Source organism: Python bivittatus, unplaced genomic scaffold, assembly GCF_059951505.1.
Source record: "Python bivittatus isolate LINGU-HERP-01145 unplaced genomic scaffold, Pbiv_v1 ctg000570_np1212, whole genome shotgun sequence".
NCBI classification, from domain to species: domain Eukaryota; kingdom Metazoa; phylum Chordata; class Lepidosauria; order Squamata; family Pythonidae; genus Python; species Python bivittatus.
Genome location: NW_028277097.1, coordinates 11,121,255 through 11,149,104, shown reverse-complemented (window position 1 = coordinate 11,149,104; position 27,850 = coordinate 11,121,255). Strand labels below are relative to the sequence as shown.

General features: G+C 38.0%; 1 protein-coding gene across 9 annotated transcripts in view; it reads left to right on the top strand.

Moving 5' to 3' along the window:
- Positions 1 to 27,850, top strand: part of NEDD4L (NEDD4 like E3 ubiquitin protein ligase) — a 284,304-nt gene that overhangs the window by 251,176 nt on the left and 5,278 nt on the right. For all 9 annotated transcript variants that reach the window (XM_088152729.1, XM_088152728.1, XM_088152730.1 and 6 more), the window contains 10 exons: positions 186 to 415; positions 3,355 to 3,476; positions 8,554 to 8,624; positions 10,345 to 10,440; positions 17,906 to 17,979; positions 21,385 to 21,445; positions 22,352 to 22,411; positions 23,644 to 23,751; positions 23,953 to 24,049; positions 26,652 to 26,724. In XM_088152729.1, the coding sequence (XP_088008855.1) occupies positions 186 to 415; positions 3,355 to 3,476; positions 8,554 to 8,624; positions 10,345 to 10,440; positions 17,906 to 17,979; positions 21,385 to 21,445; positions 22,352 to 22,411; positions 23,644 to 23,751; positions 23,953 to 24,049; positions 26,652 to 26,724 (992 nt within the window). The remainder of the gene's footprint in view (positions 1 to 185; positions 416 to 3,354; positions 3,477 to 8,553; positions 8,625 to 10,344; positions 10,441 to 17,905; positions 17,980 to 21,384; positions 21,446 to 22,351; positions 22,412 to 23,643; positions 23,752 to 23,952; positions 24,050 to 26,651; positions 26,725 to 27,850) is intronic.

The following is a 27,850-nucleotide window of genomic DNA, read 5'->3' as shown; positions in this document are numbered from 1 at the left end:
CAGGACACATTGTCACCTAGAAGTCTAAATGTTTTGAATTGAACCTGTGCAGCCACTGTATTGAAAAGAAAAAAACAATGCCTGGCCATACTCTTAGCAAGACTATTTGCTTTATAAATAGCTGATATGGTAAATGAATTCAGACCAGTCAGTCTATGGAATATGTTTTTTTTTTCCCCATGAAGGCTGATATACCAAACAGATTTGAGATGAAACTCCACAGAAATAATATTTTTGAAGAATCGTATAGAAGAATCATGTCAGTGAAGAGACCTGATGTATTAAAAGCCAGACTCTGGATAGAGTTTGAATCAGAAAAAGGCCTTGATTATGGAGGAGTGGCCAGAGAATGGTTCTTCCTGTTGTCCAAGGAAATGTTTAACCCTTATTATGGCCTCTTTGAATATTCAGCAACGTAAGTATATTATTGATGAAATACTCCTACAGGTGTGCTAGATTAATTCAGTATTTTTTTTTCCATTATTGTTTCCTGGCAGAAAGCACTCCCACCCCTGACTTTACAACAAACAGGAGAGAGACAAACTAGTAATATAAAAATATTCTGTACAATCAAAAATACATATGGGGTTAATATATTTAATTGTACTGAATGTTTTCCATGACCTTCTTTCTATACTTCATTTTCAGCGTATAATTTGGACGATGCATTTTATAGTACATGCCATGTATGTATTTCACCCTGTGTGTTTATATTTAAAATTTTAATGTGCTTGCTCAACAGAAGAGGTATCCTTTTGAACTTTGAACAGTTTGTTATATTATGGCATACTGATTTTGGCCAGTCGTTTCCAGGTTCTGCCTTCTGTTTGTTATTCATGTATAATATGTAATCTGGCATTAATTTGCAAGAAAGTTTTCCTTTGCGAACAGTTTTAATTAAGGACCAGCTTAATTTTGCTGGAGTTTTGCAGTTACAAAGTACAAAGGAGGAGAACAGTTTTGAAACTGCTCTTTATGATAGGTAACAAGAATTCTGTGAATCAAGTGGCACTGACAGTGTGCACCCATCCCACTGTGTTCAAACCAAATATTTATTTATTCATTCGTTATTTCAGTTTATTTTCCTCCTTTCTACTCAAAATCACATACAAGGGAGTTAACAAACTCAAGTAAAATTTGTCTGGTAATGAAAGGTGCAAGAGAGGTACAGGCTTTGTAGTATCCCATTCCCCAATCTTGAATTAGAATTTTAAAAAAAACAACCCGTAAAGATAGAAGTGTAAAAGCAAGTTCTAATTCAGATATTTCCAAGTACCACATATATAAAACTCATTCCAGGAGCCTTCTTATAATAATTTTTAGTAGCATTCTTACCTAAGGAGAGGCCTGATTGCTGATGGAAATTACATTTTACCTACAAAAGCTCTCTCCCAAATTCTTTTACTGGTGTCTCAGTTGAAAGATTTTCAAGAAACAATGCAGAATTATGTTGGAACCTGGAGACATGCCACTGGGTGCAATAAACTATTATTTAAATGTTCTAGTTATGCATTCATGGATATGCACTGATAAACCTTCATAATCCTAACTCAGCCTAGCTCACCTCTTCTTGTTTATTCCCACACTCTTGGGTTAAACCTGTCCTCACCATGCAATAGATTATGAGCATACTTCTTTCTGCTACAGCAACACACTATCTTTTTTCCTTCACAATACCATTGCCTACTAGCTAATAGACTGAGAACAGCTTTGGATGCAAGGCTGATTTAAACTTGCTGCAACGCGGTTGATCCATGCAGAACAGACTTAGGTATTGGAAGGTAGATAGTTTCCATCAAATCCATGCAGACTACAACATCCTGAGCTGCATATCCAGTAGAAACCCATGTTTGGAGCCTTATTCATTTAATAGTGCTTTATGCATTTAACAATAACACTATTTCTGATTTGTTTCTCATTTGTCACTTCTCAGTAATATCACAGTGCTAGTAGTGAGTTACATTTTTATTAATGTAATATGTTCACAAAGGAGTTGTAATGTTAACAGTCCCTCCCCTAGAAGTACTATCTCATTTTTAACTCATTTCTTTCCATGTTCTGCTTAGGCAGTTAACAGGTTAATCAAAAGATTAATTTATTTTTAAAGCCAACACTTGTCATGCAAGATATCGATACCAGTATTATATTGCTTTTATAGGGATTAAACACACTGGAAAATGTGTGTGTCATTAGAGGTAAAGAGATGCAGTCTTCCAACACTTGAAGGGCTGCCACAAAGAAGAGGGTGTTGATTTATTTTTCATAGCATCTGAGGGTAGGACAAGAAGCAATGGGTGGAAGCTCATCAGAGGGAGATCCAACCTGGAAATAAGGAGGAATTTCCTGACAGTGAGAACTATTAAGCAGTGGAACAGCTTGCCTCCTGGAGTTGTGGGTGCTCCATCACTGGAGATTTTCAAGAAAAGATTGGACAACCATTTGCCAGACAACCATCTGCCAGACTCCTGCCTTGGGCAGGGGGTTGGACTAGAAGACCTCCAAGGTCCCTTCCAACCCTATGATTCCATGACTCTGACATTCTTACTTACATTTACTTGACTGCAACTACATCTTTTGGATGTTCTGGGAACTTATTGGGATCCCAGGGAAAGCTGTATTCATGTTCAAACCATTGGTATGCCTGTTCATCTTCAGATCTCCCAGATAAATGCCTGGAGGTCAGAGAGTATGCACGGTCCTCTTCTGTAGATTCAAGCTCTCATATATTAAGGCAAATGTCTGAAGAAGACAGCTGAGTTGCATTGTCACTATAACATTATATTGTGATTGTAGATTGGAACAATATTACATAGAACAATAATAGTTAAACATTTATTGGCTGATTTACCAAAAATTTGCTCTCATGTTACTAAAACAAGGCTATATCAAAATAGGTACCAGATTACTAAGTTATTTGTTGTTGCTGCTGTTGCAATTTGATTTCAACAGAGTAGTCACAGACTTTTGTGTAAAATCATTTTCAATGCAGCTTCTCTGCTGAGAAATAGATCTGGAGTCAAAAGAGCAGAAGTACAACCTGACTTTTTGATGCAGAAGTCAGATATATTTAGCTACATCAAATATTTATCCTCCAAATGAGGATAACACTTTCTAAAGCATGAAAACATTTGCCACAATGAAATCTGTTTCTTAGTCTTTAGTTGTCACAATACTCTTATGTTTGTTTTTGGTCTGTTGGCTTGTGCTTGGAAGCAAGTATGTTTCTGGTATGTATCAAATAAGTTCTACCATTCAAGTAATGCTATAAAGTATATTTGTGCAGCTTTATGGAAAATGAAGATCAAATATGCATGAAACTCATTTTCAGTCCTTTGTCTTTGTTTTTTCAATAAGGGACAACTACACTCTTCAGATCAATCCTAATTCTGGACTTTGTAACGAAGACCATTTGTCTTATTTCACCTTTATTGGTCGTGTTGCTGGATTGGCTGTATATCATGGCAAGCTTTTAGATGGTGAGTTGAATAAGGGAGGATAACTATAAAAGAGAGATTTAGCTTCAAAAGTACAGTGGTACCTCTAGTTACGAACTTAATCCGTTCCGTGACTCTGGTTGCAACTCGAGTTGGTCTCAAGTCGAGGTAAAGTTTCCCATAAGGTTCAATGTAAATACGGTTAATCCGTTCCGCCCTCCGAATTTGGTCACACCACGAGGCAAATTTCCCCATAAGGTTCAATGTAAATACGGCTAATCCGCCCTCCAAATTTGGTCGCACCCCGAGGTAAATTTCCCCCATAAGGTTCAATGTAAATATGGCTAAACAGTTCTGAAACATATGCATTTTATTTTTAAACCTCAAAAACCTTCCAAACGCCACAAAAACCTTCCAAATGCCACAAAACACACCACAAGCCTCACCGAACGTCTCCTTGCTACCGCGATCTCACCCACAGGAAGCCGCGACCGCGTGGCAGCAGGGAAAATGGCCGTGGATCCGGTTCATAAGTAGAGGCAGAGTTCGCAAGTAGAGGTAAATTTTTGGGGCCGGAGCTGGTCATATCTTGAAAAATTCATAAGGAGGGGCGTTCGTAACTAGAGGTACCACTGTATACTCCTTTACATAAGTCAAATACTGCAACCAATGCAAATTATTCAGAGGATCTGTGAATACGAGTATCTTTTCATTCCCGTAAATGCCTTGAAAAAACAATGAAATTAATAAGATAGAGCTGTATTCTGAAAAAGCAGCAAGTGTGTGTTTGAAAAAAAGGACAGGAAATAAACCTCCTTCCAATGTGCTGCTTTTAAATATTTTTTATTTATTTTTTCACCGTTGAGCTGAAAATATTTTATTCAGTCATTTATTTACACATTTATATGCCACCCATTTCCAAATAGCACTGGGTGGCTGTTTCTAATGAATTTATTGTCTTTATTATTAATAATAATATTTATTTATTTATTTATTCAAAGATTTTACATAGCTAAAGGACAAATACAGAAGTATATAACGAAAAGAATGAAAAAGAAAAAAGAGAAAAGAGAAAGTGCAGAAAATAATACAATTAAAGAAAGGAAAAAAAAGATACTTAAAGAAGTGACTTCTACCCTTCTTTACAACAGTTACAAGCAAACCCATTATCCCTCTTCCCTCCTTAACGTTACAATAATCCCTTCAGCCCCTTATTCAGTCTTTTTTCAATGGTCAAATCCAGAAATCACCATTTCATTTTTTCCATTTTCAGCAAAAAGTCCATAAAAGGTTTCCAGTTTTATATAAAAGTACTTACTGTTTTGTCCCTGACCAAACAGGTCAGTTTTGCCATCTCTGCTAATTCTGCCATCTTCATAATCCATTCCTCCATTGTGTGTATTTCAGTATTTCTCCATCTTTGTGTATATAATAATCTTGCTGCAGCTACCATATATAAAATAAGTCTTCCATAAGTCTTTTCTAATTGTCCCATGAGTCTCAATAAAAGGAGTTCTGGTTTCATTTCAATATTAATCTTCAAAATTCTTTGTATCATCATATGTATTTGTTTGCATTTTTTTTTCCTTTTCACAAGTCCACCTTGTATGGTAAAATGTCACTTCATGTTTTTCACATTTCCAGCATTAACTAGAAGTACCTTTATATATCTTAGATAATTTCTCTGGTGTCATATACCATCATTTTGTAAAAATTCTCTCTTAAATTACAGAGAGTCCTCAGGTTAAGAATGCCCAGTTTAAGTATGACCCATAGTTAAGAATGGAGCTCATTGTAGCAAAATTTGAGTTAAATACACAATGATTTGAGTTAAATACACAATGGTTTGAGTTAATTACACAATACTACTTATACAGTATTATACAATAATATTGTTCCAGCTTACATACAAATTTGACTTAAGGACAGACCTTGGGAATGGAACTCGTTCTTAAACTGAGGACTCCCTGTATAACGCAATGTGAATTTCAGTCTTCTAATGCATTTATTATCAATGTTAGGCACACCCATAGTAAAACTTCAGATGCCCTGCTGAAAACCTAAGAGTATGGTACAGGCTGTATGAGAATAGGCAGTCCTGCAGGTAAGCCACAGACAGATTTTACGTCAAAATAAAGACCTTCAGTTCAGCTTCAGAAGCAATTAGTGTAGCTCTTTCAACACATGGATGGCACTTGGCCAGCTGCAGTTCGTAGACCATTTTCAAGGGCTGCCCCCCCCCCCACAAGTGCCTTGTAAGGACAATAAACTAGGCTACATTCTGAGCGACATTTTTTCTTTGTCTGCAGAAGTATTTAAAATCTCTGGAAAAGATACCCAAATGTGTGCTGGAGTATAATCTTCCTGTGTCTTCTTCCTAGTGAAAAGCAATCCTTTGAGATTGGCTGGGATAAGATGAAGACCTTTACCAAGCTATTCAGTAAATTTCCTAAAGCTACACAATTAAGAAAGGGTTTGAATGTGGGCTTCCTGAGTTTCAACCTAGTGCTTTAGCTGTTACATCACATAGCTATGTAGATATTCTCTCTACCTTTATTATCTATTCTATTTATATAGCCCCCCCCCCATCTCAAGTACATGACTCAAGTAATGCCTTGAGTATTGGGATCCTCCAGACAGGCATAGACACTGATTGTTGATTAGTGTCTTCAGCCTAATCTACTAGGTCAAACAAAGAAACAGTACAATGTTGTGCTCTGGAGAACTTTTTCACTGAGAATCATTAAGCTTGTTCTCAGAAAATTATTCACATTGAATATGTTTGTGCAGCAGTAAACCAACATCATTTATCTTCTTCAGGACCCAGCTACCCTGTGGATTGCAAAGACTTACCAGCTTGTTCCTTCCAGCAGCCATATTTGAAGGAGGAATATTGTTGTATTTTTTGGCCCACTGTTAACAGTGCCTTAAAGAGCTAAATTCTAACCATTCTTCCTTACAATAAAGAACGACATTCAGTTGGAATAATTACCAATGTATTTTTTAAATTAAGATCATCCACAGTAAGGAGGGTTTCTTTTCTTTTTTCTTTCTTTTTTTTTTTTTTTTGAAGCTGTTTTGCTCTTCTCTGTTGCTACAGTAAGAAATATTTTATATCCCCAAATTCAGAGAAGCATTACCTTTCTTCCCCACAATGACTGGTTTGTTGCTCTCACATAATAAGAATTTGTTCCTGTTAGAAATTGTTCACTTCTTTCTGGGTTTTCAAGAAATATAACTCCATGGAAGTTTCCTAACATGCACATCAGGTTAATCAGTTCATAAATTAAGAGCTAGGCACACAATCCATTTTTAATATTTTGAAAGCCTAACCTTGTAGACTGTAGACTTCAGTCATCCAAGCAATCAATCTAATATTTATTGATACTTAGCTGCTTTCATTCTCTGCTTTTCAGCATTAATACTGTAGTTTATCAGTCTGAAAAATAGGTTGTATCGTTCACACAATTTTTGATTCTAGTTAACATTTATGACTCATGGAATGTCAACCTAGACATGCCAAACCTCATCTGCATTAATCTTCAATAATCTTGGCTTGGTGTGGTAATTGAATTACGCCCATCTTCATGTCTCATCAAAATTTAATATTGTTTTGAGACTGCATAGAAAATCTCTTGCAACTCATGCTATAACTCCCCCAGATACAGAGCAAGGAAATTTAATCTGAAAAAGGAAGCATGTTTAATTTTAAAGAAGGCAACCCTGAACATTTCTGTGAAATTTGGCACTTCCCCCCTTGTCCCTTCACAAAGGGGGAAGCATTTGGGGAATCTGTTGATTGCATTTTTTTACTAACCCCAATAAGAGAAATCATGATTTGAGGTTCAGTCATAATGCTAAACTATTACTGATCTAAAGCAAAAGCAGAAGATTCCAATTACCTTGAGGCCATTCTGGAAGAGAAGGGCACAAGATCATGGCTTATGGTGGGTTATTCCCTTGAAATAGTTAAGCATTATGCATTGCTAAGTACAATCTGTACATTTGGTTTTGTGAAGGCAATTTATACTGAAGTCCTATTTGCACTCAAGATTTGAAGAGCAACCTTGGTAAGAGTAGGTAGGAAAACCTCTGCAGTAATTTTGACAATGCGAAAGAACACATATAGACCATCTTTTAGGGTACTAGAAACATTTGGAATAGTGAGAGCAAGTCGTGGGCACTTTTACAAAGTGTTGGCCATGGAGATCATTGCAAAAAAAGACCACATCCATTTAACAGAAAGCAACTTGGCAAGGATGCTTCCTGTTATCCTTGTTAGTCTCCAGGGATGCTATCCTTGGTCTTTTCTCTGAACTGGGTTTGGGACATTTTTCTGGGCATACTTCCAAACAAAGCATTTGACTGCGGACACTCACATTTTTTTTATTTTTTAAGAATACTATACATTCTGTCAGGGGTCCAAAGATATTATTGTAAATTAACCTGATGCTAAAGGCTGGTACTTTGCTTTTGGGATTGTCAGGGCTTCTGTTTTTTTAAAAAGAGGGAACTTGCCAGGCATAAAAAGAAATATTGCTTGAGGTCCCTTTGACTCCTCACTGAAGATCATGAGAAAGTGAGGAATTAATTGTAGGGATAATAATACATTTGACCAGCATTACTCCCAAGGATTTTTTAATTTTTAATTTGTTTATTTGTTCCTTCAAGTCAGTGTTGACTCCTAACAACTTCCTGGATAAGTCCCTGCAGTTTTCCTTGCAAGGTTTTTCAGAAGTGGTTTGCCATTGCCTTTTTCCTGGGGCTGAGAGAGAGGGACTGGCCTAAGGTCACCCAACCAGCTTTGTACCTAAGGAAGAACTAGAACTCATGGTCTTCCAGTTTCTAACCTGGTGTCTTAACCACTACATCAAACTGGCTCTATTCCTAAGGAATACTATGACTATATATTTGTTATATATCTTGGTTTCTCTTCAGGGTATTGACTGTAGGGTATTTCTCCTATAGTTGATGGTGGTGACAGTTTCAAATTTTTGTTTGATAATCTGCCATCATATCTTTTTTTCTACCACTTTAACACTGAGAATATCCTGCCTACATTATTGTGATATTGCAGGAGGGAGCCGTTTTTAATTAAACTTTGTTTCTTTGTGCATAGGTTTCTTCATTAGGCCCTTTTATAAGATGATGCTGGGAAAACCAATAACTTTAAAAGACATGGAGTCTGTGGTGAGTGAACATTGAAAACCCTATTAACATTTTCAATTATGTGCATTACTTCTTCTCTGGGGAAATTTTTAAATGTCAATATCCCCTAAAAGCTTCAAAGCTTGGAGCTTGACTAGCGTCATGAGATTAGGGAGATGTGCTGCTTGGATTTTACTTTCTAATTCTCTAATATAGCTTTAAAAAAAAACTACCAAGGTAACAATTTCAAATTCCTAATATGGTTAGATTCAACATGAAATGAACAATTAGCAAAATATTTTGGTAGTTTTTTAATTAAAAGTTTGACAGTTGCTCAAAGCCTTTCCATGAAAGAAAATATGAGCATTCTAGGTTTCTTGAATAAATTTAGCACTCTTTTAATAAAGGGCAAAAAAGACAATTGTCCTGTTCACCTCAAGCATTGTGATACACTGATAGAAATGTTGCACTTGGACCCATGTTTAAATCATCATACACAATAGTTTCACAGGATGGCCTTATGTAGGTGTATCAAAGAGAGAGAGAATGCCTAGGACATGAGGGCTGTATTCAGGCTTGTGTGTATTACATTGACCTCCCATAAAGTGAGTGTCAATTTGCTAGATACTATGCTGAGCCTTTAAAAAAAAAAAACAACTACAATATATAGCTATTCCATTTCATAACTTCACTTTGTAGAAAGTGAAAGTAGTTCTTCATTGTTCTGTTGTTGAACTCCAAGTAGCTAATAGGATTAATGGCAAGAGAAAGCAGGTGTTGCAGAAGCTCAGGTAAGAGACTAATAAAAATGATTCACTTGATAGGTTTTCAAATTGGCTGTCTGACATTTAGAAGATCCAAATGACCATCCTGCAGAGTGTTTTGTGCTCTCTGAGCTTGGTGGTTTGCTTGCAGATGCTTCATTACCTGACTAAGTAGCATCATCAGTGCTAGTGGGTGTGGGATTGCTCCCTGTCTGTGCTTTGGTCTTTTTCTTTCCTTCTTAGCTTTTTTATTGCCTCTTTTGAATGGTGTAAATGTGGTTTATCTCTATGTGCCTATTGATGGCTGATTTGTCTGAATGCCAAGCTTCCAGGAATTCCTTAGCGTTTTTGGATTTGGTTTGGTCTAGGATGCTCACAGCTTCCCAGTTGAAACTATGGTTGAGTCTGTCCATGTGTTGTGAGAGTAAGGAGCTTTCATCGTGTCTTCTGACTGCTAGTCAGCGTTCATGGATATGCTCTGCTGGTCTTCTGCCTCTCTGTTCTACATAGTGGCTGTTACAGTCCTTACGCTGTATTCCAGACAAACAATCAAGCAGAAAACAATACCCTAATCAAGGAACTACCAAGGAGAAAACCACCACCCCCCAACACTGGCAGAGCAAGCTACTGTATATAAACAGGGAGAAAACCCCACACCCACTAGCACTGATGATATTATCTAGTTGGGTAATGAAATGTCTGCAAGAAAACAACCAAGCTCAGAGAGCACCAAGGACTCCACAGTTCAACCCACTGCTACATATATTCTCTTACACTGTGACCATCTTGCAATTTGGAAGTTATATTTGCTGTTTGGAAGGGCTTTAGATCATCAGTGTTCCATAACATTCATTTTATCCAAGTTTTGACACATTTTAAGAATACTACATGTATGCCAAGAACATTGAGCCAAATGAAATTAGCTGGTAGACATCTTTCAATACATTATGTTACATTTCCAAAAAAATGATTAATGGAAAACAATGCTGTTCCTACAGGATAGTGAATATTATAATTCCTTGAAATGGATTCTGGAAAATGACCCTACAGAACTGGATCTCATGTTTTGCATAGATGAAGAAAACTTTGGACAGGTATGTGCATGTTATTCCAGCAGCTTCTTTCATTATTCTAAAATGTTGGTCTGCATTTTTTTAAAATTATTGTATGGTACTATATACTTCACCCTAAGATATTTGAACAAGTTTAAACAAAAATGAATGCTAAATTTGGCATTCCACAATAACAAATCTGCTCCTAATATCTCAGTTTGGGTTTGTTTATTTTTTACAAAAGAGAGATTGAACAATTTTTAACAGAATGATACATGCGAAAATGTTTGTGGCATAATAAATAAATAGGATTTCAAATGTAGCACATGTTTTAATAAATATTACAGAGCTTGTTCTTCCCATAGCACCATTGTTCTGGGGTTCTCAAGCGCTGGGTCAGAACCCTCTAGGGGAGAATGAACAACTTAAAAATGCAGGCTTGCCTAGAGAAAGTGGGAACGCTGTCAAACCTGCTCTGGGCATTGCTCTCTGCTTTGCCTGTGGCAGATGACCTCCATTGGCAGTTGCAGTAGAACTGCAGTATATATAGCCGTCCCCATAGACAATTTATTATATCAATCACGTTAAATGTTTGAATTGGTGGCTCTTTTCTTCTCAACTCTTCCTTACTCATTTAAAGCATGACCTTTGAACATTCCTAAGTACAGTAACATTTTCTCTGGAAAAAATAATTAAGAAAATTAAGAAAATATATTGTGATTGGCCTATGGGGATGGATGGATGGATGGATGGATGGATGGATGGATGGATGGATGGATGGATGGATGGATGTTGACTCCTGGCAACTTCCTGGACAAGTCCCTGCAGTTTTCTTGGCAAGGTTTTTTGGAAGTGGTCTGCTCTTGCCTCCTTCCTAGGGCTGAGAGAGAATGACTGGCCCAAGGTCACCCAGCTGGCTCTGTGCCTAAGACAGGACTAGAACTCACGGTCTCCCAGTTTCTAGCCTGATGCCTTAACCACTACACCAAACTGGCTCTCTATACATATAATATAACCCCTAATATATACAGATTAAGTTGCAATTATTAAAAATATATTATATATACACACACACACACACACACACACATATACATATATATACATACATACATACATACATACATACATACATACATACATACATAAGATTTTTTTATCCTACCTTTCTTATTTTATAAATAACTCAAGGCAGCGAACATACCTCATCCTCCTTCCTCCTCCTATTTTCCCCACAACAACAGTCCTGAGAAGTGGGTTGGGCTGAGAGAGAGAGACTGGCCCAAAGTCTCCCAGCTGGCTTTCATGCCTGAGGCGGGATTAGAATTCCCGGTCTCCTGCTTTCTAGCCTGGTGCCTTAACCACTACACCAAACTGGCTCTGTTTCTTCCCCAAGATGAAATATTTATATCTTGTAATCTCAAAGTTTGAAAACCCCTTGCCATAATTCAATCTTTTTAAAGCAAAGGCATACAGTCTGAGTTTTTCTACCGCAATCATGAATAGATTTTTAAACCTTTAGCTCTTGCTTTGAATTTTCTTTTACATAAAACAAGGATAAAAGTATTGTAAATAAAAATGCATGAGTCTTTTTAAAAGATACAAGTCTCAATTCTAGATTTGCTGGGAAATGCGTTACAGTATTTTTTCTCTCTGAATTATTCGCATTAAGAACCTTCATATATGATAGACAAAATGAGATCGTTCACTTGCCATAGTTTAATGGCAGGTCTGAAAATGTCCTTTCTGGGTAACCCTCCAGGCTGACAGTCACCCTTGATGTTCCTGTGAAATGCTGTAATTTGAGAAAAACTTAAACTTGCTAGCCAGAATGTTCCTAGCAACAGCTTATCATCACATCTGAAGTCACAGATGAGTAAGCTTGTCATGAACTTGAAAAAGTATCCATTGCAGGATCCTTAATTGTGAAGGTGAAGGCTTCTTAGTAGAAGACTAGAATGCATGGTACATGTTACAGGCATATCAGTTTAATAATAAATTATTAATATTATCCATTTAAATTTATCAGCTGCCCAACTCCAATGGACTATTATTGTTGTTGTAGCTGTACAGTGCTTTTGGGGGGTTTTTCCCAGAACTTGAGGTCCCTGGAACAGAGGAAGGAAACATACAAATGATTATATTTCTTTATCATTCAGTTGCCATGACAGAGTTACATTTTTTTTAATTCTTAACTTTGAGTTTTCCCACAATTCGGGAATGAAAAATATTAAATTCAAAATGTGTGCATGTTTGCTAACTTGAGTGTCTCAAAATATTTATTTTCCCTGAAGGATGAAAAGCTTGCCCAGACAAATCCCTTAACTGTGTTGATTATTTGCAACCTTGGAAATGTAATGCTGGTTCCTATTGTTCAGCATCCATGCCATAATGTGTACAGTACCAGAATTCCGTATCTTAGTCATTTCAAATACTTTTGTTGAACCTGATTTGAAGTTAGAGTTGGATTGTAGTTTAACTAGTTTGTTCAGCTTCTTTCATTAGATTAAACCAACTTTCCTTTGGGACTTTGGAAGACAGATATGTGGAACATTTAACATTTTCCACTGAAGCCTCTTGTACATATTATTTTTATATTCTGCGAGCTGAGAACCTTGATGGCACCCACTAATTTGCAAAAACAAACAATACATTTAAAATGGTCAGAATATTTTAAGATAATTAAGTCTTCCACAATCACTGCATTTTCAAATAAAATATCATGGGATTTTAGGCATCTTAATTTTTAAAAAATAACAAATTGTGACATTATGTGAAATTGGGCTCTGGTGCCCAATGACTGAAAGTTTGCTGCCCTGTTATATTTCAGTAGGCTGCTGCTTTTACTCGTTGTGTGATATTCTTTATCTTCCGGATACAGCTTTGTGCTTGTTTCTTGGTTTCTATTTATCCTGGCTAATTATTGCTGAAAATTTGTGCAGTAGACTTTGATTTCTTTAGGTATTATCTTCCTCCTTACTCTTCTATAAATCTTTGTAAAAAATTTTCTGTTTGTGATTTTAGCTGTCTTTGGGTACTTTGTGAGATGTGAACAGAACATTGTATTGCTCTCAAGTTTGTTCTAAGCTTTGTTACTATGTGGTGATTCCTTTTCCCTTCATAGCTGAAAATGTTCTGGTAGAAAGTGTTCATAGAGACACTTCCATAGTGAAGTCTCTTTTGAGGATTTATTTTTTTTTTAAAAAACCCAAGCTATATTTTCTTCTAATTCTTTTATATGTAGCACTTAGTCCTAACACTTTTTAAATATAATTTTATTGAAGAAATTTTCAACAAGATAAAAACAATACAAATACTAGAAAAGAAACCAAGAAAATAAGAAAGAATAGTGAATAAGTAAGAAAGAAAATAGGAATGGGAATGGGGAAGGAGAGAGGGAGGGAGGGAGGTTCCACATTTAGTCCTAACACTTTTGACCAGCGTCTGCTGCCTGGGGTGGTTTTGATTGCTCGTTTGAATAAAACAATCTTTCCCAATCTGACACCCTCCAGATGTTCTAGGACTACAGCTTTTAGAATTCCCACCCATCATTGCCAGAATTGCTGTGCCATCTATCTGGCAGGCATCTGTTAGAATCAAGGATTAGAAGAGAGTTTAGAGATATGCTAATCCAACCCAGGAGAGGAATTCTCAGGCTATCCCAGAAGAATTACTGTTTAACTTTTGCCTGAAAACCTCCAGTCCTCCACAATTTCAGGAGGCAGGTTGTTCCACTCCTTAATAGGTCTCACAGTCAGGAAATTTCTCCTGATTTCAAGTTTAGATCTCCTATTGTAAAGCTTCCACCCACTGATTCTTGTCTTACCCTCAGGCACTGTGGAGAATAAATCCACACTTTCTTCCCTGTGACAGTATTGGGAGACTATCATATCTCCCCTTAGTCTTCTCTTCTTTTAGACTAAACATCCTTGTTCTTTTAACCATTCTTCATAAGATTTATTCTTCAAGGCCCTCACCATCTTTTTTGCTTTTGTCTGTACCCTTTCAAGTTCTTCAGCATCCTTATTGTATTGTGGCAACCAAAATGGACATTGTATTCCAGGTGCTATCTGACTAGTGCATCCTACAGTGGAACAATCACTTCCCATGATCTTGGCATTATACCTTTGTTTATGCAGCCCAGGATTGTATTGGCTGTTTTGGGAGCTGCAGCACACTCATAGCTGATGCTTAATTTGTGATCTCCCAGAACACCCAGATCTTTCTCCAAAGTGCTACTGCCAACCAGGTACCACTTGAACCTGTAGATCTGGTTTTTCCTATTTAAATACATCATTTCTTGCCATTGAACTGCATGTTATTGCACAGGGCCCATCTTCAAGTTTATCAAGATTCTTTTGAATCTTGAATCTGCCTTTTGAGGTGTTAGTAGTTCCTCTCCCCCACTCCTCAGCTTTAGGACATCTGCAGATTTAATATGCATTGCTTCTATCCTGTCACCTATATCTTTTATGAAAATGATGAAGAGTCCTGAGCCCAAGACAGAACCCTGAGGTTCCCTATTGGGGTTGACATAGAACCATTTAAGGACCACATGCTGGGTATGATTGCTCAATCAGCTGCGAATCCTACACTATTCCATTTTATCAAGAAGGAGCTCAACTTTATCAAATATCTCAGTGAAATCTAAGTAAACTCCATCCACAACATTCCCTTAGTCTACTAATCAAGCCACTTTGTTAAAAAAAAAAAAAAAAAAGCAGTAAAATTTGTTGGGAACATCTTATTTCAACAAACCAATGCTGGCTTCTAGTAATCATCTTGTTCCTTTCCAAGACCTTGCAAACTCATAGTTTGATTACATTTTCTAGCATTTTCTCAGGTACTGATGTCAAACTGACCAGTCTATAGTTTACTGGCTCCACTTTTTCCATTTTTTTTTTTTTTTTAAGATGGGAACAACTTTAGCTCTTCTCCAGTCTTCTGGTCCATCCTCTGTCCTCCAGGAGCTCTCAAAGATCACAGACAGTTCCTTTAGTGCCTTGGGATATTATTCACCCAGTCCAGAGACTTAAATTCACTCAAAGCAGCTTAGGTGTTCTCTTGCTAGTTTCCTTACCTATTTCAACTGGCATTTCTCCTCTATTCCCCATTGTGTGACTTACTGTCTTTAAACTTTGCTGCAAATCTACCCTCTGCTGTGACTCTTAAGTCTAAACTTTTCTGTAAATTATCCCACCTGGGATATATTTTGGAGTGTCTCAACTGCACAGCAGAAGAGGCCCTATTTCCCTTCTCCTGGAAAGCCCATATTATTAGCTCATATTATATGCTTAAAGAAATGAATTTGTTCCAGCAAGCAAGTGCTGAACTTGGGACCATAAACCACTGCAATAATCTTATTTTTATTGTTATATACTGTCTTACCTTTTGAGAGGAGAAATTTCCATCCCAAATGTTAACCCTTTCTCAACCTGGTGCCCTTCTGATGTATAGGATTTCATTTCTCATAATTCCCATGGAGCCTGGCTAACAGAATTGTTGTATCTGGAGACCAGTAAATTGGGAGGATATTCAGTTAAAGGTTTTTCTAGTTGATCTTCTTTATAGGTCCTCCTGCAGTTTACGTTCAGTCTGACTTTTATCAGGCTATTTAATCATGCCAATGACTGCAGAGATTCCTGACTCAGAAGAAATTATGATGACTGGGTTTAGATCTCCATATGGTGTGAGGGGGCTGTTTTGGGAAATGGTACAGACCAGCAACAAACAGACGTTTTCATCTTCCCTGTGTTTCCAGGGAAGCTTTTATTAAATAATTTAACAAATTTATTTTCCTAATTTCTACCTTACCACTTATTACTAAGCCTATGCTATATTATCCTATACTAACATCTATGCCTGTGTGTATATCTTATTCCTAAAAGTCTATAACAATTCTGTTCTCCTTTGTGCTTGAGCTTATACCAAAATCTTTGGCCACCATTTAGCCACCTTCAGATTGGCTTCTCTTGCTGTCAGCTGCTGTTCTAAACTGGAAGCATCAGCTTGGCAGTTCCTCGGTCTGTGCTGGGGTGAGAAAAGGAAGGCTTTACCAGCGGCTGGCTGGCTGGACCTTCTCAGCGTGGCTGCTGGAGTGGTGAAGCTGCTGGGCTCTGCTTCTCCTTTCAGCTCGTCTGCTGCTGGGTTAGTGAAGTCCAAGCTTGCTCCTCCTGTACCTTCATGTCTGCTGCCCCACTCCCTCTCTGCAAAGTCTTCCTTTCTGCTCTCTCACACAACACAAATCCTCCTCCACACCCTGGTGCCCTTGGCGTCTTCCTTTTATCATTGGAAAGCAGGTGTGGTGCAATGCTCTTCAGGCTGCCTTGAAGTTCCGGCGGAGAAGCCAAAGGGAAGGAAGAGCTCATGCTGGCCATTGCAAGCTCACGTTATGGCTCACATAAATACTGCAAGGCCCAGTCTGATTGAATATATTTTTCTTCTGAGTGGGTGCTTTCAAATCAATTCAGTGAAACCACTGATATTTGAAAGAAAAATCTGCTATGATCTAGAAGGAGAGATATGTATGTATGTATGTATGTATGTATGAGCAAATTCCATTAAAAGATACATCCCATGAAATCTACATATACTTTTCAAATTAAAAGGTTCATGAATGTGTTTCTGAAAGACTCTCTTCTTAAGTTTAAAGCATGATATTTGTGTATGTGTATGTTGAAAACATTGTTAAGGCTCATTTCATGCAGCAATCTCAAAAGACATGCTGCAACTTTTGTTGTACACCTGTGTAAAAATGCAAATCTAAAACAATGTGTTGGACTAAAGTTGAGTCACGTGATCCAACTTTATTCAAACACATTGTTTTAGATTTGCATTTTTACACAGGTGTACAACAAAAATTGCAGCATGTAATTTTGCTCACAACCTCTTGTTACTTTGTGAAGCTGTCTTGTGTGTTACCACACAAATGCCTACATGATGCCTGCCTTTTTTTTTTTTTTTAAACCTAGGAAATATCTTGCTCATGATCAGCATACTTTGCCTTGGAACTTGTTTGTTTGAGACATGTTTAAGTCATCCCAGAAGAACCATAAACATTTTGTTTTAATCCTATGGCTAATGCAAAGCTCTTGGGTCTGAAGAGATACTAAACAGTATTTGACTGGTGTTCCAGAAGCTGCCATCTATGTCCCTACTGAACGCTGTTAATTCTTTTATAACAGAGCAGATGACTTACCAATCTGTCTTCCCTTTACCTTGCTAATGAAACATGGTGCTTGATTCTGATTTAGCAGTTATACTCCATCAATTCAACCCTTCCTGGAAACTAAGCACAGAACGTTTTGTCAATAACGACTAAAATAATTAAATAACTAAAAGGAAATTTAAAATTGGAATCCCCTATAAATAGCTTGACCCATATTATGTGTCCAAAAAGTATTAGAAGAGCAGAGAACTGATGCATTTCATAATGTAATGGATTGATGTAACTGTAACCAGTTTTTAACATTCTAAAATAGGTCTCTTTATCTTTTTATCTTGGCAGACATATCAAGTTGATTTGAAGCCAAACGGGTCGGAAATCATGGTCACAAATGAAAATAAAAGGGAATATATAGAGTACGTATTTTTAAATATATTTACTTACTTACTTACTTAGTTTAATGTTTTAGCAATCTGGATGGCTTAGATGGTGAAAATGGACTTCAAGAAGACTACCGCAGAAACCATATCAAATTAAAACTCTTTTAGAAGCAATTGTAGACTTAGACACCACAGCACCATAATCATTTGTTTCTGTTTATTTATTAAAATATTTCTTACCTTTTCTATATTATCAATGCCAAGGCATGTTAAATCAGTGAAATGGCAAGCCCTGTTGATATTAAAAGAGAACATAACATAATAAGCTGCATTCAGTAAGATTTAAATGCTTTAATAAGTAACCTTGTATTGAAATGGAATCATTAGTGCCAGTCAAGCCTTCAGTGAGAGGGTTTCCCTAATCAGGATGATCTATCCTCCCTGTCTTTCCATGTGAAATGTAATTTCCACCTGTTGAAATGAGTGAGACTCCCCCATTCAACTTAATAGGTAGATGCCTATTTGCAGAAGGACTAGTTAGGGTTTGCTGTAGAAATAAATTAAAAATACAGGTAGTCCTTGAGTTACGTCCATTTGTTCAGCAATCATTCAAAGTTACGGTGGTGCTGGAAAAATGGACTTACACTTGGTCCTCGAAGTTCCAGCCACCGCAGCACCCCCATGGTCACATGATCGTGATTTGGGCACTTGGCAGTCAGCTTGCACTTATGACAGTTGCAGCATCCCACAATCATGTGATCACCATTTGCAACCTTCTCTGCCGGCTTCCAACAAGCAAGATCAATGGGAAGCCAGCAGCTCTCACCCATCTGCCGGCCTGCTTGCAAGCCATCTAAGGAAAGGCTTGTCGTGACTGGGACTTGCAACCTATTGCCAGCTTCCCCATTGCGTTTGTTTGTTGGTTGCCGGCAGGAAGTCAAAAGTCCCAGTCACATGAGGTCCTCGCTTAATGACCCATGATCCTTGCTTAATGATGGCAGTGGGGACTGCCAGGATTGCCCTCACTAAGCGATGCAGTCACATGATGTCACGCTTCATGACCACATCGCTTAATGACAGAAGTTCCAGCCCCAATTGCTATCATAACTTTAGGACTATCTCTAAAACAAAACAGAAGCAGTTTGCCCAATGTTTAAGCAATTATAGGAGTTCTTAGTGGAGAAGAAGTCTAGAGTTACAGGAACCCTAGTATTGAAGGAACATACCATGCTAAAACTTTAAAGAAGAATGGTTCCTCTTTTCTGAAATGTTTACATTCCATGTCAGTAAAGATCTTCTATGAGAGCCAGTTTGGTCTAGTGGTGAAGGCACCAGGCTAGAAACCAGGAGACTGGGAATTCTAATCCCACCTTAGGCAAAAAGCCAGCTGGGTGACCTTGGGCCTGTCCTTCTCTCTCAGCCCTTGGAAGCAGGCAATGGCAAACCACTTCCAAAATCTTGCCAAAAAACCTGTAGGGACTTGTTCAGGCAGTTGCCAAAGTCAACAATGGCTCGAAGGCACCCCCCCCCAAAAAAATCTTATAGGTCAAAAATGAGGAACCTTGACCCTGTGGACCTAATCTGACCTACCAAGCTACCCAGAAGGCTTCAACAAAGCCCAGCCCATTCCCTGAAACTCATCTCTGAAGCTCCCCCCTCCTCGCTTGTATCACACAATTCAGGTGTGCAAGCAGCCAAAGAGGGAAAGTGCCAGGTGGCAAGATTGGGCACAGCCTCACTTGCAAGTATTTTACTTACAGCAGCTGCAAGAGCAGCTGTGCTCCATGTCAAGTGATGCAGGAATCACCTTCTCCTTCCTTTGTTTGTGGCCATTCAACATGAGGTAGAAATCAGGGTTTTTGCTCAATGTGAACAAACCAAAACACTCTGTGCAGGGCAAGGTAGGAAATGTTCTTCCCTGATTCATCTTGCATGGGCTGTTGCTGCTTTTCATTTTACCTTGCATAGGTAAAAACACATTATGGGGAGCAGTGGCTCTCTCTCTCTTCTTGCATGGAGGTACAGATAACATCTGATAGTAGTGACTTTATTGAGAGCAGAGAACTTGCTCTGGCCCTACTCTTGGTAGCTGATTTGGCCCAGCAAGTGGGAGATCCAATCCTAACCTTGAACCAGACTAAATGTCCAATTTCTAAGCTAAGCTATGGAAGAAAGCTTGTTTTACATCTTAAAATATGATAAATTTTGTTGTATTCATCTATAATGGGTAATTGCAAGTAGTTGCATTGTCCTTCTAATTAGAAATGGGTTGTGGAAGCTTCAAAGAAAAATCATAAATGCTGGTGGTAGCGACCATAAAATATAGCAAGGATGGATTTGGAAATGATGGGTTCTCTCTTTTGCCCATTACTTGTCTGGGAAGGGGAGAACTTGCCTCCTGTCAGTCAAATGAAGATGTTAAGCTTGTGTGATGAGAAGTAGTTGAAGGAAAACTCACCAGTCAGATGCTGGCTCTCCTCTTTCTCCTAATATTTCCATGACCATTTCAAAGCAGAATCTTCCTTCTGAGTCAGGTACCTATTTGTAATAGGATAGGCACGGACAATCTATGCCTTTTCTTTCTCCTATATACTAATTTTTAAAATGTCAAATTCTTTCCATCACACTTATGAAAAAAAATGCAAATTTTCATGACCTGGCATTTGTCTTGATGGGTCATTGGTTGCCATGCCTCTTCAAATAAAATCAATTACAAATGCTTTTTATGAAGTTTCAGGTATGAATTGTCACATAAAAATATAATTATGTTTTTATCATGGCCTTTAAACACAAAGAAAATGTTAAAGTATTCAAAGAGTTATATTAAATTATCTCCACTGAAAAAGGTTTCAATCTAAATGTAATATATACCCTTGCCCTAATTATAAAATGTAGGCATATCGCCCTAAAGTACCCCATTGTAAGCAGTTTTTAAATAGAGCATTTAATTCTTGTTAAACAAATACAATACATTGACTATAATATCCATAGAAAACACAAAATTAATTTCAAGCCATCTCTACACAGCAAATCTCTTCTTGGAAAGGTTATATTTTGCGCTTTAAGGCACATATGCAAATCTATTTAAATGCTAGGCTGTAAAAGTGGAACACTTTGATAAAAACACTTTCTAAAAAGTGGAACTCTTTGAATTACTCCTTTATGTTCATCAGTAGTATTCTTTAATCATCTCATTGAGTTCTGAAAGAATATCTGAGGAATTACCGAAAGGCTGTATGTATTCATGTGCTTTGCAGGTAGTGAAATTGGATCTTGAAACGTGAAGGATTGTATTTGCCTCATCTATTTTTTATTTCAGTCAAATGAAAGATTATTAAAGCTCAAAATGGAAAGCCAGAAAAAGTTAGGGTAATTAAGCTATTTAAATAATCATGTTTTCTCGTAATGAAATTCATGTTGCATTTGGTTTGTGTCCTGTAGCTTAGTCATCCAGTGGAGATTTGTCAACAGGGTTCAAAAACAGATGAATGCATTTCTTGAGGTAAGACATTTCACTAACAGTTTCTTCTTTGTCTTTGCCACCTGGTCCACTCTGGTGAAAAATCAGATTTGGGGAGATGGAGGGAGAGAGGGAGGATGGATGGATGGATGGATGGATGGATGGATGGATGGATGGATGGATGGATGGATGGATGGATGGATGGATCAGGCAGGCTTTCAAAATATTCATCTAGGAGTTTATATGAACACATACGAAAAACCAGTACAGGGTCCTCCCTCAGCTCAATAGAGCCATCTTCCATTTCTCCTTCCTACATCCTTGCAAATCAGTGAATTCTGTATGGAAAAATTAAGGGAGGGGGGAACAGGATATGAGTGCCATGCCTTCAAAAACAAAATTGTGATACAGAGAATACATTGTTCATTGCAGTATGACCCAGCCATGCTCATTACTCAGAACACTGAACTTCAGTTTAACAATTACATGTATTCCTTCACCACCAAATCCTTCTGATTTCTGCATGATAATTTATGTTCTGATTTTGAGAAGCAAAAGAAATGGATGAACGTTGCCTGTCCTTTTTTCTTCCCTCTTTGATCGGCATGTACCATTTTTACTCTAATTCAAACAGACCCCAAAACCCTGTGCAGAACTGAAGGCATACCATCTGTCACATGGAGTTACTGTTGGCAAGAATGAGCAACTCCCTGTGGAAACTACCTAGATTTCTAAGATTACAGAAGACCTTTTTTCAGACCTCTAGTGTTTCACTTCTTTTCCCAGGTCCCCCAAGTTCTCTGAATTAGAAGCTGTTTGTTGTAGCTTTCCTCCGATCTTATACTTTGAAATGTTAAGATACATCAGCACTGTTAAACTGTGAGACTTAAATATTGAAAATGTATTGAATCCATTTCTCTTCTCTCTTCTCCCCCATTCCGGTTTCAGGGTTTTACAGAACTCCTGCCCATTGACTTAATTAAAATTTTTGATGAAAATGAACTGGAGGTTAGTTGCTTTTTGATGTTGTCTTTAAGTAGGGGTTTCTTTGGTGGAAGCAGCTGGAAAGTCCTTGCATCTCTCAAGGTGGAGAAAAAAAAATCCCGTTGGCCTAAATTCTGCAAGGTCTCCGCACATACATCACGAACATCACGATCCTACAGTTCTCTTGCTTTAGATGGGGCTTTTTAATAACGCCACAAGCTTGTTCTCAGAATTGCTAGTGCCAGCTCAACATTTAAGCAATCTCAAAAAAAAAAAAAAAGACCCGTAGCCCAATCCTGTACTTGATTATTACAAGTATATTACATTATATTATTGATCATTAGAAAGGCCCATTCAGTTTCTAGGGTTGCAGCATACGTGCGTGTATGAACATTCATTCATTCATTCAAAAATTTAATGTGGCTCCACAGCATCAATGCCTTTTTAATTTACATTTGTGTTCCTGAACCGTCTTAGCTGGAGTTGTATGCGCAACAGAATTGACTTCTGCACAGACAGACGTAAGATTTTACCCAGAAAATTGTCTCACTAAGTACAGTGGTGCTAACTCCTAGCTAAGTTGCTAAAGGTTGGGCTCACAACAGCAATGACAGATTTCAGTTTATGGATCAAATGAAGCAGAGTATGCAGATGGGGAAATGAGGGAAACAGGAATGAAGGAAACAAACTTCGAATGTGTTTGAAATACAGGTTTTCAAACTGTATTTTACTTGAAGTAGTGTTAAAAAAAGATAAGAGATGAACGCTATAACTAAATAAAAATGTTTTGCCCTTTTCCCATTCAAAAAGTTATAGAATCCATGCAGACTGCCTTAGTCTGTAATATTAAAGTGCTAGTACTTTAATACAGTAATATAAAGTACAATACTAGTACTTTAATACAGTAACCCTTAATACTCAGTGAACATGAAGAGGATAGTTTGTTGCTAATATATTTTAGCTTGTCCTTTAACAGGCTGATGTGTTTCGACATTTGTTCTGAAATGATTTTTTTCATTAAGATAATTCATGTTTTGTGGAAGTGAAACAGTTCTGGTTATGCACCGTACCGTACAGAAAGAGGATGATTCTGGAGTATCGACTGGTGCAAAGTCTACAAGAACTGAAGCACTAATACACAGACACACACCCCTACCTGTATATAGTTACCTGATCACAACTCTATGATTTTATAGAAAAAAAAATTCTCTTAGCGCATGACCTGATTTCCTTTCTCAAAACTCATTTGTTCGCAGTTGCTAATGTGTGGTCTTGGCGATGTTGATGTGAATGACTGGAGACAACACGCAATCTACAAGAATGGATATTGTCCAAACCATCCTGTTATTCAGTGGTTTTGGAAGGTAACACTGATTCATTCTGACGTTGTGCTCGAACTCCAACATTTGATCACTTTGCTTTAACAACATTCCTTTTTTGAAAATACCTCAGCCTTTTCTCAAATGGCCTTATCAGTTACAAAGCCCTGATAAAAAGCAGAAATCTTGTGGGTGTGAGATTCATTGGTAATTTACTCATCAGCTTCCTAACAATATATTTTATAGGCTGTTTTACTGATGGATGCTGAGAAACGTATCCGGCTTTTGCAGTTTGTAACTGGGACGTCACGAGTGCCTATGAATGGATTTGCTGAACTTTATGGTGAGTTACTGTGAAAGTGACTTTAATGATCTCTAATTATTTGAGTGGGATGACTTGAAAATTGCACTCTTTTAAGCAACGCTGGCATATTCTTTCCATCCTAAATACAATTGTATGAAAATATTTCTTTACTAATCGCATTTATAGACTGTTGTAATCCTCAGTGGTTTACAGGACAAAATATGCGATAAAAGTACACAATTAAAAGATCCACAAAGCAATTTATAAAAAGAATACAAATTAAATTACAAAGCCAATCTATAACCCAACTAAGATGGCACCACAGCTCAAACACCTCCAGAAGAAGATCTGTTTTGAACTGCTTCCAGAAGGCTATCCACATGGGAATCAGATGTTCACTGGGGGGGCTGTTCCAAAGGACCAAGCCCACAACTGAAAAGCAGCATCACCAAACCTTGAACCCCCCCATCACCCCCCCCCCTAAATTGAGGAGCCATTAGCAGCTTTCCTTGGGTAGATTGAATCAGCCAGGCTGGTTCGATGCCAAGCTATATAGGGCTTTCTAGGTTAGCACTTTCAATTGCACCCAGAAGCGTATTGGTAACAGGATAGGGCTGAAGCCCTGGTGGATTGTGCTGCCACGGGTGAATGCCAGTTAGTACCCAGGCTGCTGCACTTTGAATCAGCTGCAGCTTCGGAGTGGTTTTTGAAGGCAGCCCCAGGTACAGCAGGTTGTAGTAGTCTAAATGGTGGTGACAAGGGCATGAGTCACTGTAGGAAGGTTCTTCTGCCCATGTAGTGGCTGAAGCTGGCATGCCAGTCAACACTGGGTGAAGCCCCCCGCCCCCAGCCACAGCCTCCACCTGCTGTTCTAGTAGGAGCTTCAAATATAAGAGAAACCACCACATACACACACAAACCACACACACACACAGCCTAAGTCACTAAGGCAGGAACAAAATCAAATCAATCAAGTGTAGTGCTTTGGATTCAAAGGGGAAAAAGATGCTTCAGGGCATGTAAGTGGGAATGTAACACCCATCCACAGTTCATTAAAGGAGCTGCATCTTTTTCCTAGGATTGCAGTGCAGCAGCAGTCCAATATTGGGGAAAGATGCTTTGGGTTGAAGTTGCAGGTGGATGCTTCATGTGTTTCCTCTCACACTCCAAAGCCAAAGCCACACACAACCCCAATACTGTGTTCTTTTTCCCTTACTTAATTTAATCTAATTTATTCAATTTGATATGGCCACCCACTCCAGAAGACTCTGGACAGCTTACAAAATCCACAAAATAACCCCAGTAAAATGGTTTAAAAAGGTAACACCGACATAAACAGGCAGCCTGAATTAGAACTAGAATTACAGAACAGTACAAAAATATGACTGGGGGCCACCAACAGATAGGAACCACATGAACCCAGCCTGGGAACGTAGCCAGGCCTTAAAGGTTTTCTGGAACCCCAGGAGAGGGGGTGCTGTCAGTGTCTGGGGGGGACGCTCTTCCAGAGGGCAAGGGCTATTGACAGAGAAGGCACTCTTCCTCAATCCCACATGGTGGCAGCATTTAATTGAAGGGACCTGGAGCACACCCACTTTGCCCAAACATACTGGGCAGGGAGAAACCATTGGAGATAGGTGGTCCCTCAGATACCCAGACCCTATGCCATGAAGGGCTTTATGGTGGCAAACAGCACCTTGAATTGCCCCCGGAAGCAGACTGGCAACCAATGCAGGTCGTGCAGTGCCCATTACTGCTTGCACCACTGCATATGTTTGGTAACATATTTTCCTTGGGGCCACCCCGGTGCTAAGGTTGGAAAAACCTTAATTGCGGAAATAAGGAAAAGAACTCCGTGAAAGTTACAAAGCAGCATTACAGTATCAGATTATTATTACTGTTTCTAGTAAGAGTAGTTCCTTCTAACAAGGTCTTGCCAAGATTCCAGATAGTGAACTTTCCAGCTTTGCTACCCAAATCCTTTTTTTAATGGAAATTGCCAAAGATTGGAATGTAGGCATTCAGCATACAAAGAATTTTGCTTTAAATGCGCTGAATGTCTACAGAGATGGGTGGGTGGGTGGATACTCATTCATTCATTCATTCATTCATTCATTCATTCATTCATTCATTCATTCATTCTCAACCCATAATACACAGTATGTCTTGATTGTGGTCTAGAGAGGGCAAGTCTTTCAGAAGAATCTGGGCCATGTGGTGTTTTCTTCTACTTTAAATGCTACTGACTGACAGGTCTTGGGTTCAATTCATTCTTGGGCATATACATGATCTTGTTCCAAGCACCCTGATCCTCTTGAGCTGGTTAATTCTTTGGCTTCCTCTTCATGGTTCAACTCATTAATAGGGAAAATATTTTAATCACTCCTAGCAAACACATTCTTAGACATATTTGAGTGTTAGATACATTTCCAACCACAGCCACTCTTCTTTAGGGATCTCATTGAGTTAGAACAACCTTCCCCAACCTCTCCCCTCTAGACATACTGGGACTGCTAAAACTCCTGCTAACTAGTTGAAAAGCAGAGTTGAAGTCAAAGAGGTAGACAATGTTACAAGCTGCAGAGTTCATAAATCAAATCTTATGACCATCTGATCCATTTATGTGCTTCTCTTGAACCAGGTTCAAATGGTCCTCAGCTGTTTACAATAGAGCAATGGGGAAGCCCTGATAAATTACCCAGAGCTCACACATGGTGAGTAATAAAACATCAAGCATTATATTTTCAGTAATTAAATTTGACATTTTTCTAGACATCTCCAAGGAATGTATTTTCAGCTGAATATGATGGAGTTTTTACCTATGTAAACTTTCCACATTAAGTTTCATATATTAGACGTGTGTATTTATAGATGCAAAAAGCAGTAATTAAAATGTTCTTGCTATTAAGACTGTTGTAAAATCTGTATTCAGCTAGAATCAGGCTTGCCAAGATTGATTTGAAATGGCAAGTTATATCATAAGAGAACAGCCTGTGCTACTGTAAACTTCCATCTGAGGAATTCCTTATATATTAGGGAAGAACAAACTAGGCATGCTGAAAAATCTTGATGTTGTTTATACATCTATTTTTGAAATCTGTCTGAATAAAGCTTCTTTCCACGATATAAAACACTATCTGTGGGGTAAAAGATCTTGGCAACAAAGATCTAACATATTTCTGTAAGTCAGTTTCTACTATTTTCTTAATAATATGTGGTTTTCTGCAGATTGGATTGGAATTTGCAATTTAGTTGATCAAATGTAGTTCAAAAGTTGCTCTGTGTATCTTTATCCACTTCCATTAAGGAATGAAGCACTATAAATTTTTTAAATTATTCTGAAGGCAGCAATAAAGGGCTACATTTTCATATTACTAAAATTCCTTAAAAGAATCTGTGGGTATTGGTGATCTTTTTTGCCTCTTCTTTTTAACTATATAATTTTTTCCCCATCTGGTCAGTCCTGAAATGGAAAGGGAGACAATACTATAGTGCTCTGAACTCCAAATGATCGATCAATTGTTAAAGAAATTCCCTCTTTACAGTTCTTTCACCTCACAAAGATATGTTGGGCAATATAATCTGGGCAATTCTCATTTTTAATATATTGTGTTTACTGACGTAAGGAAATCTACTCATCTCTCACACATCAATCCTGACGCTTTTAAGCTGCACGTTTTGAAGCACCTTTATGTCGTATTTCCAGGTAGTTTGTGAAAGGGAGAAATATTTGCTAATTCTAAGACAGTCTGCCCAAACTCTTGAGAATCAAAATGCTTAGAGAAAGAAGTCAAATTTGGTAAGAGCTTTAAAAATTTCTCTGTGTACTTCCTTCAGAGT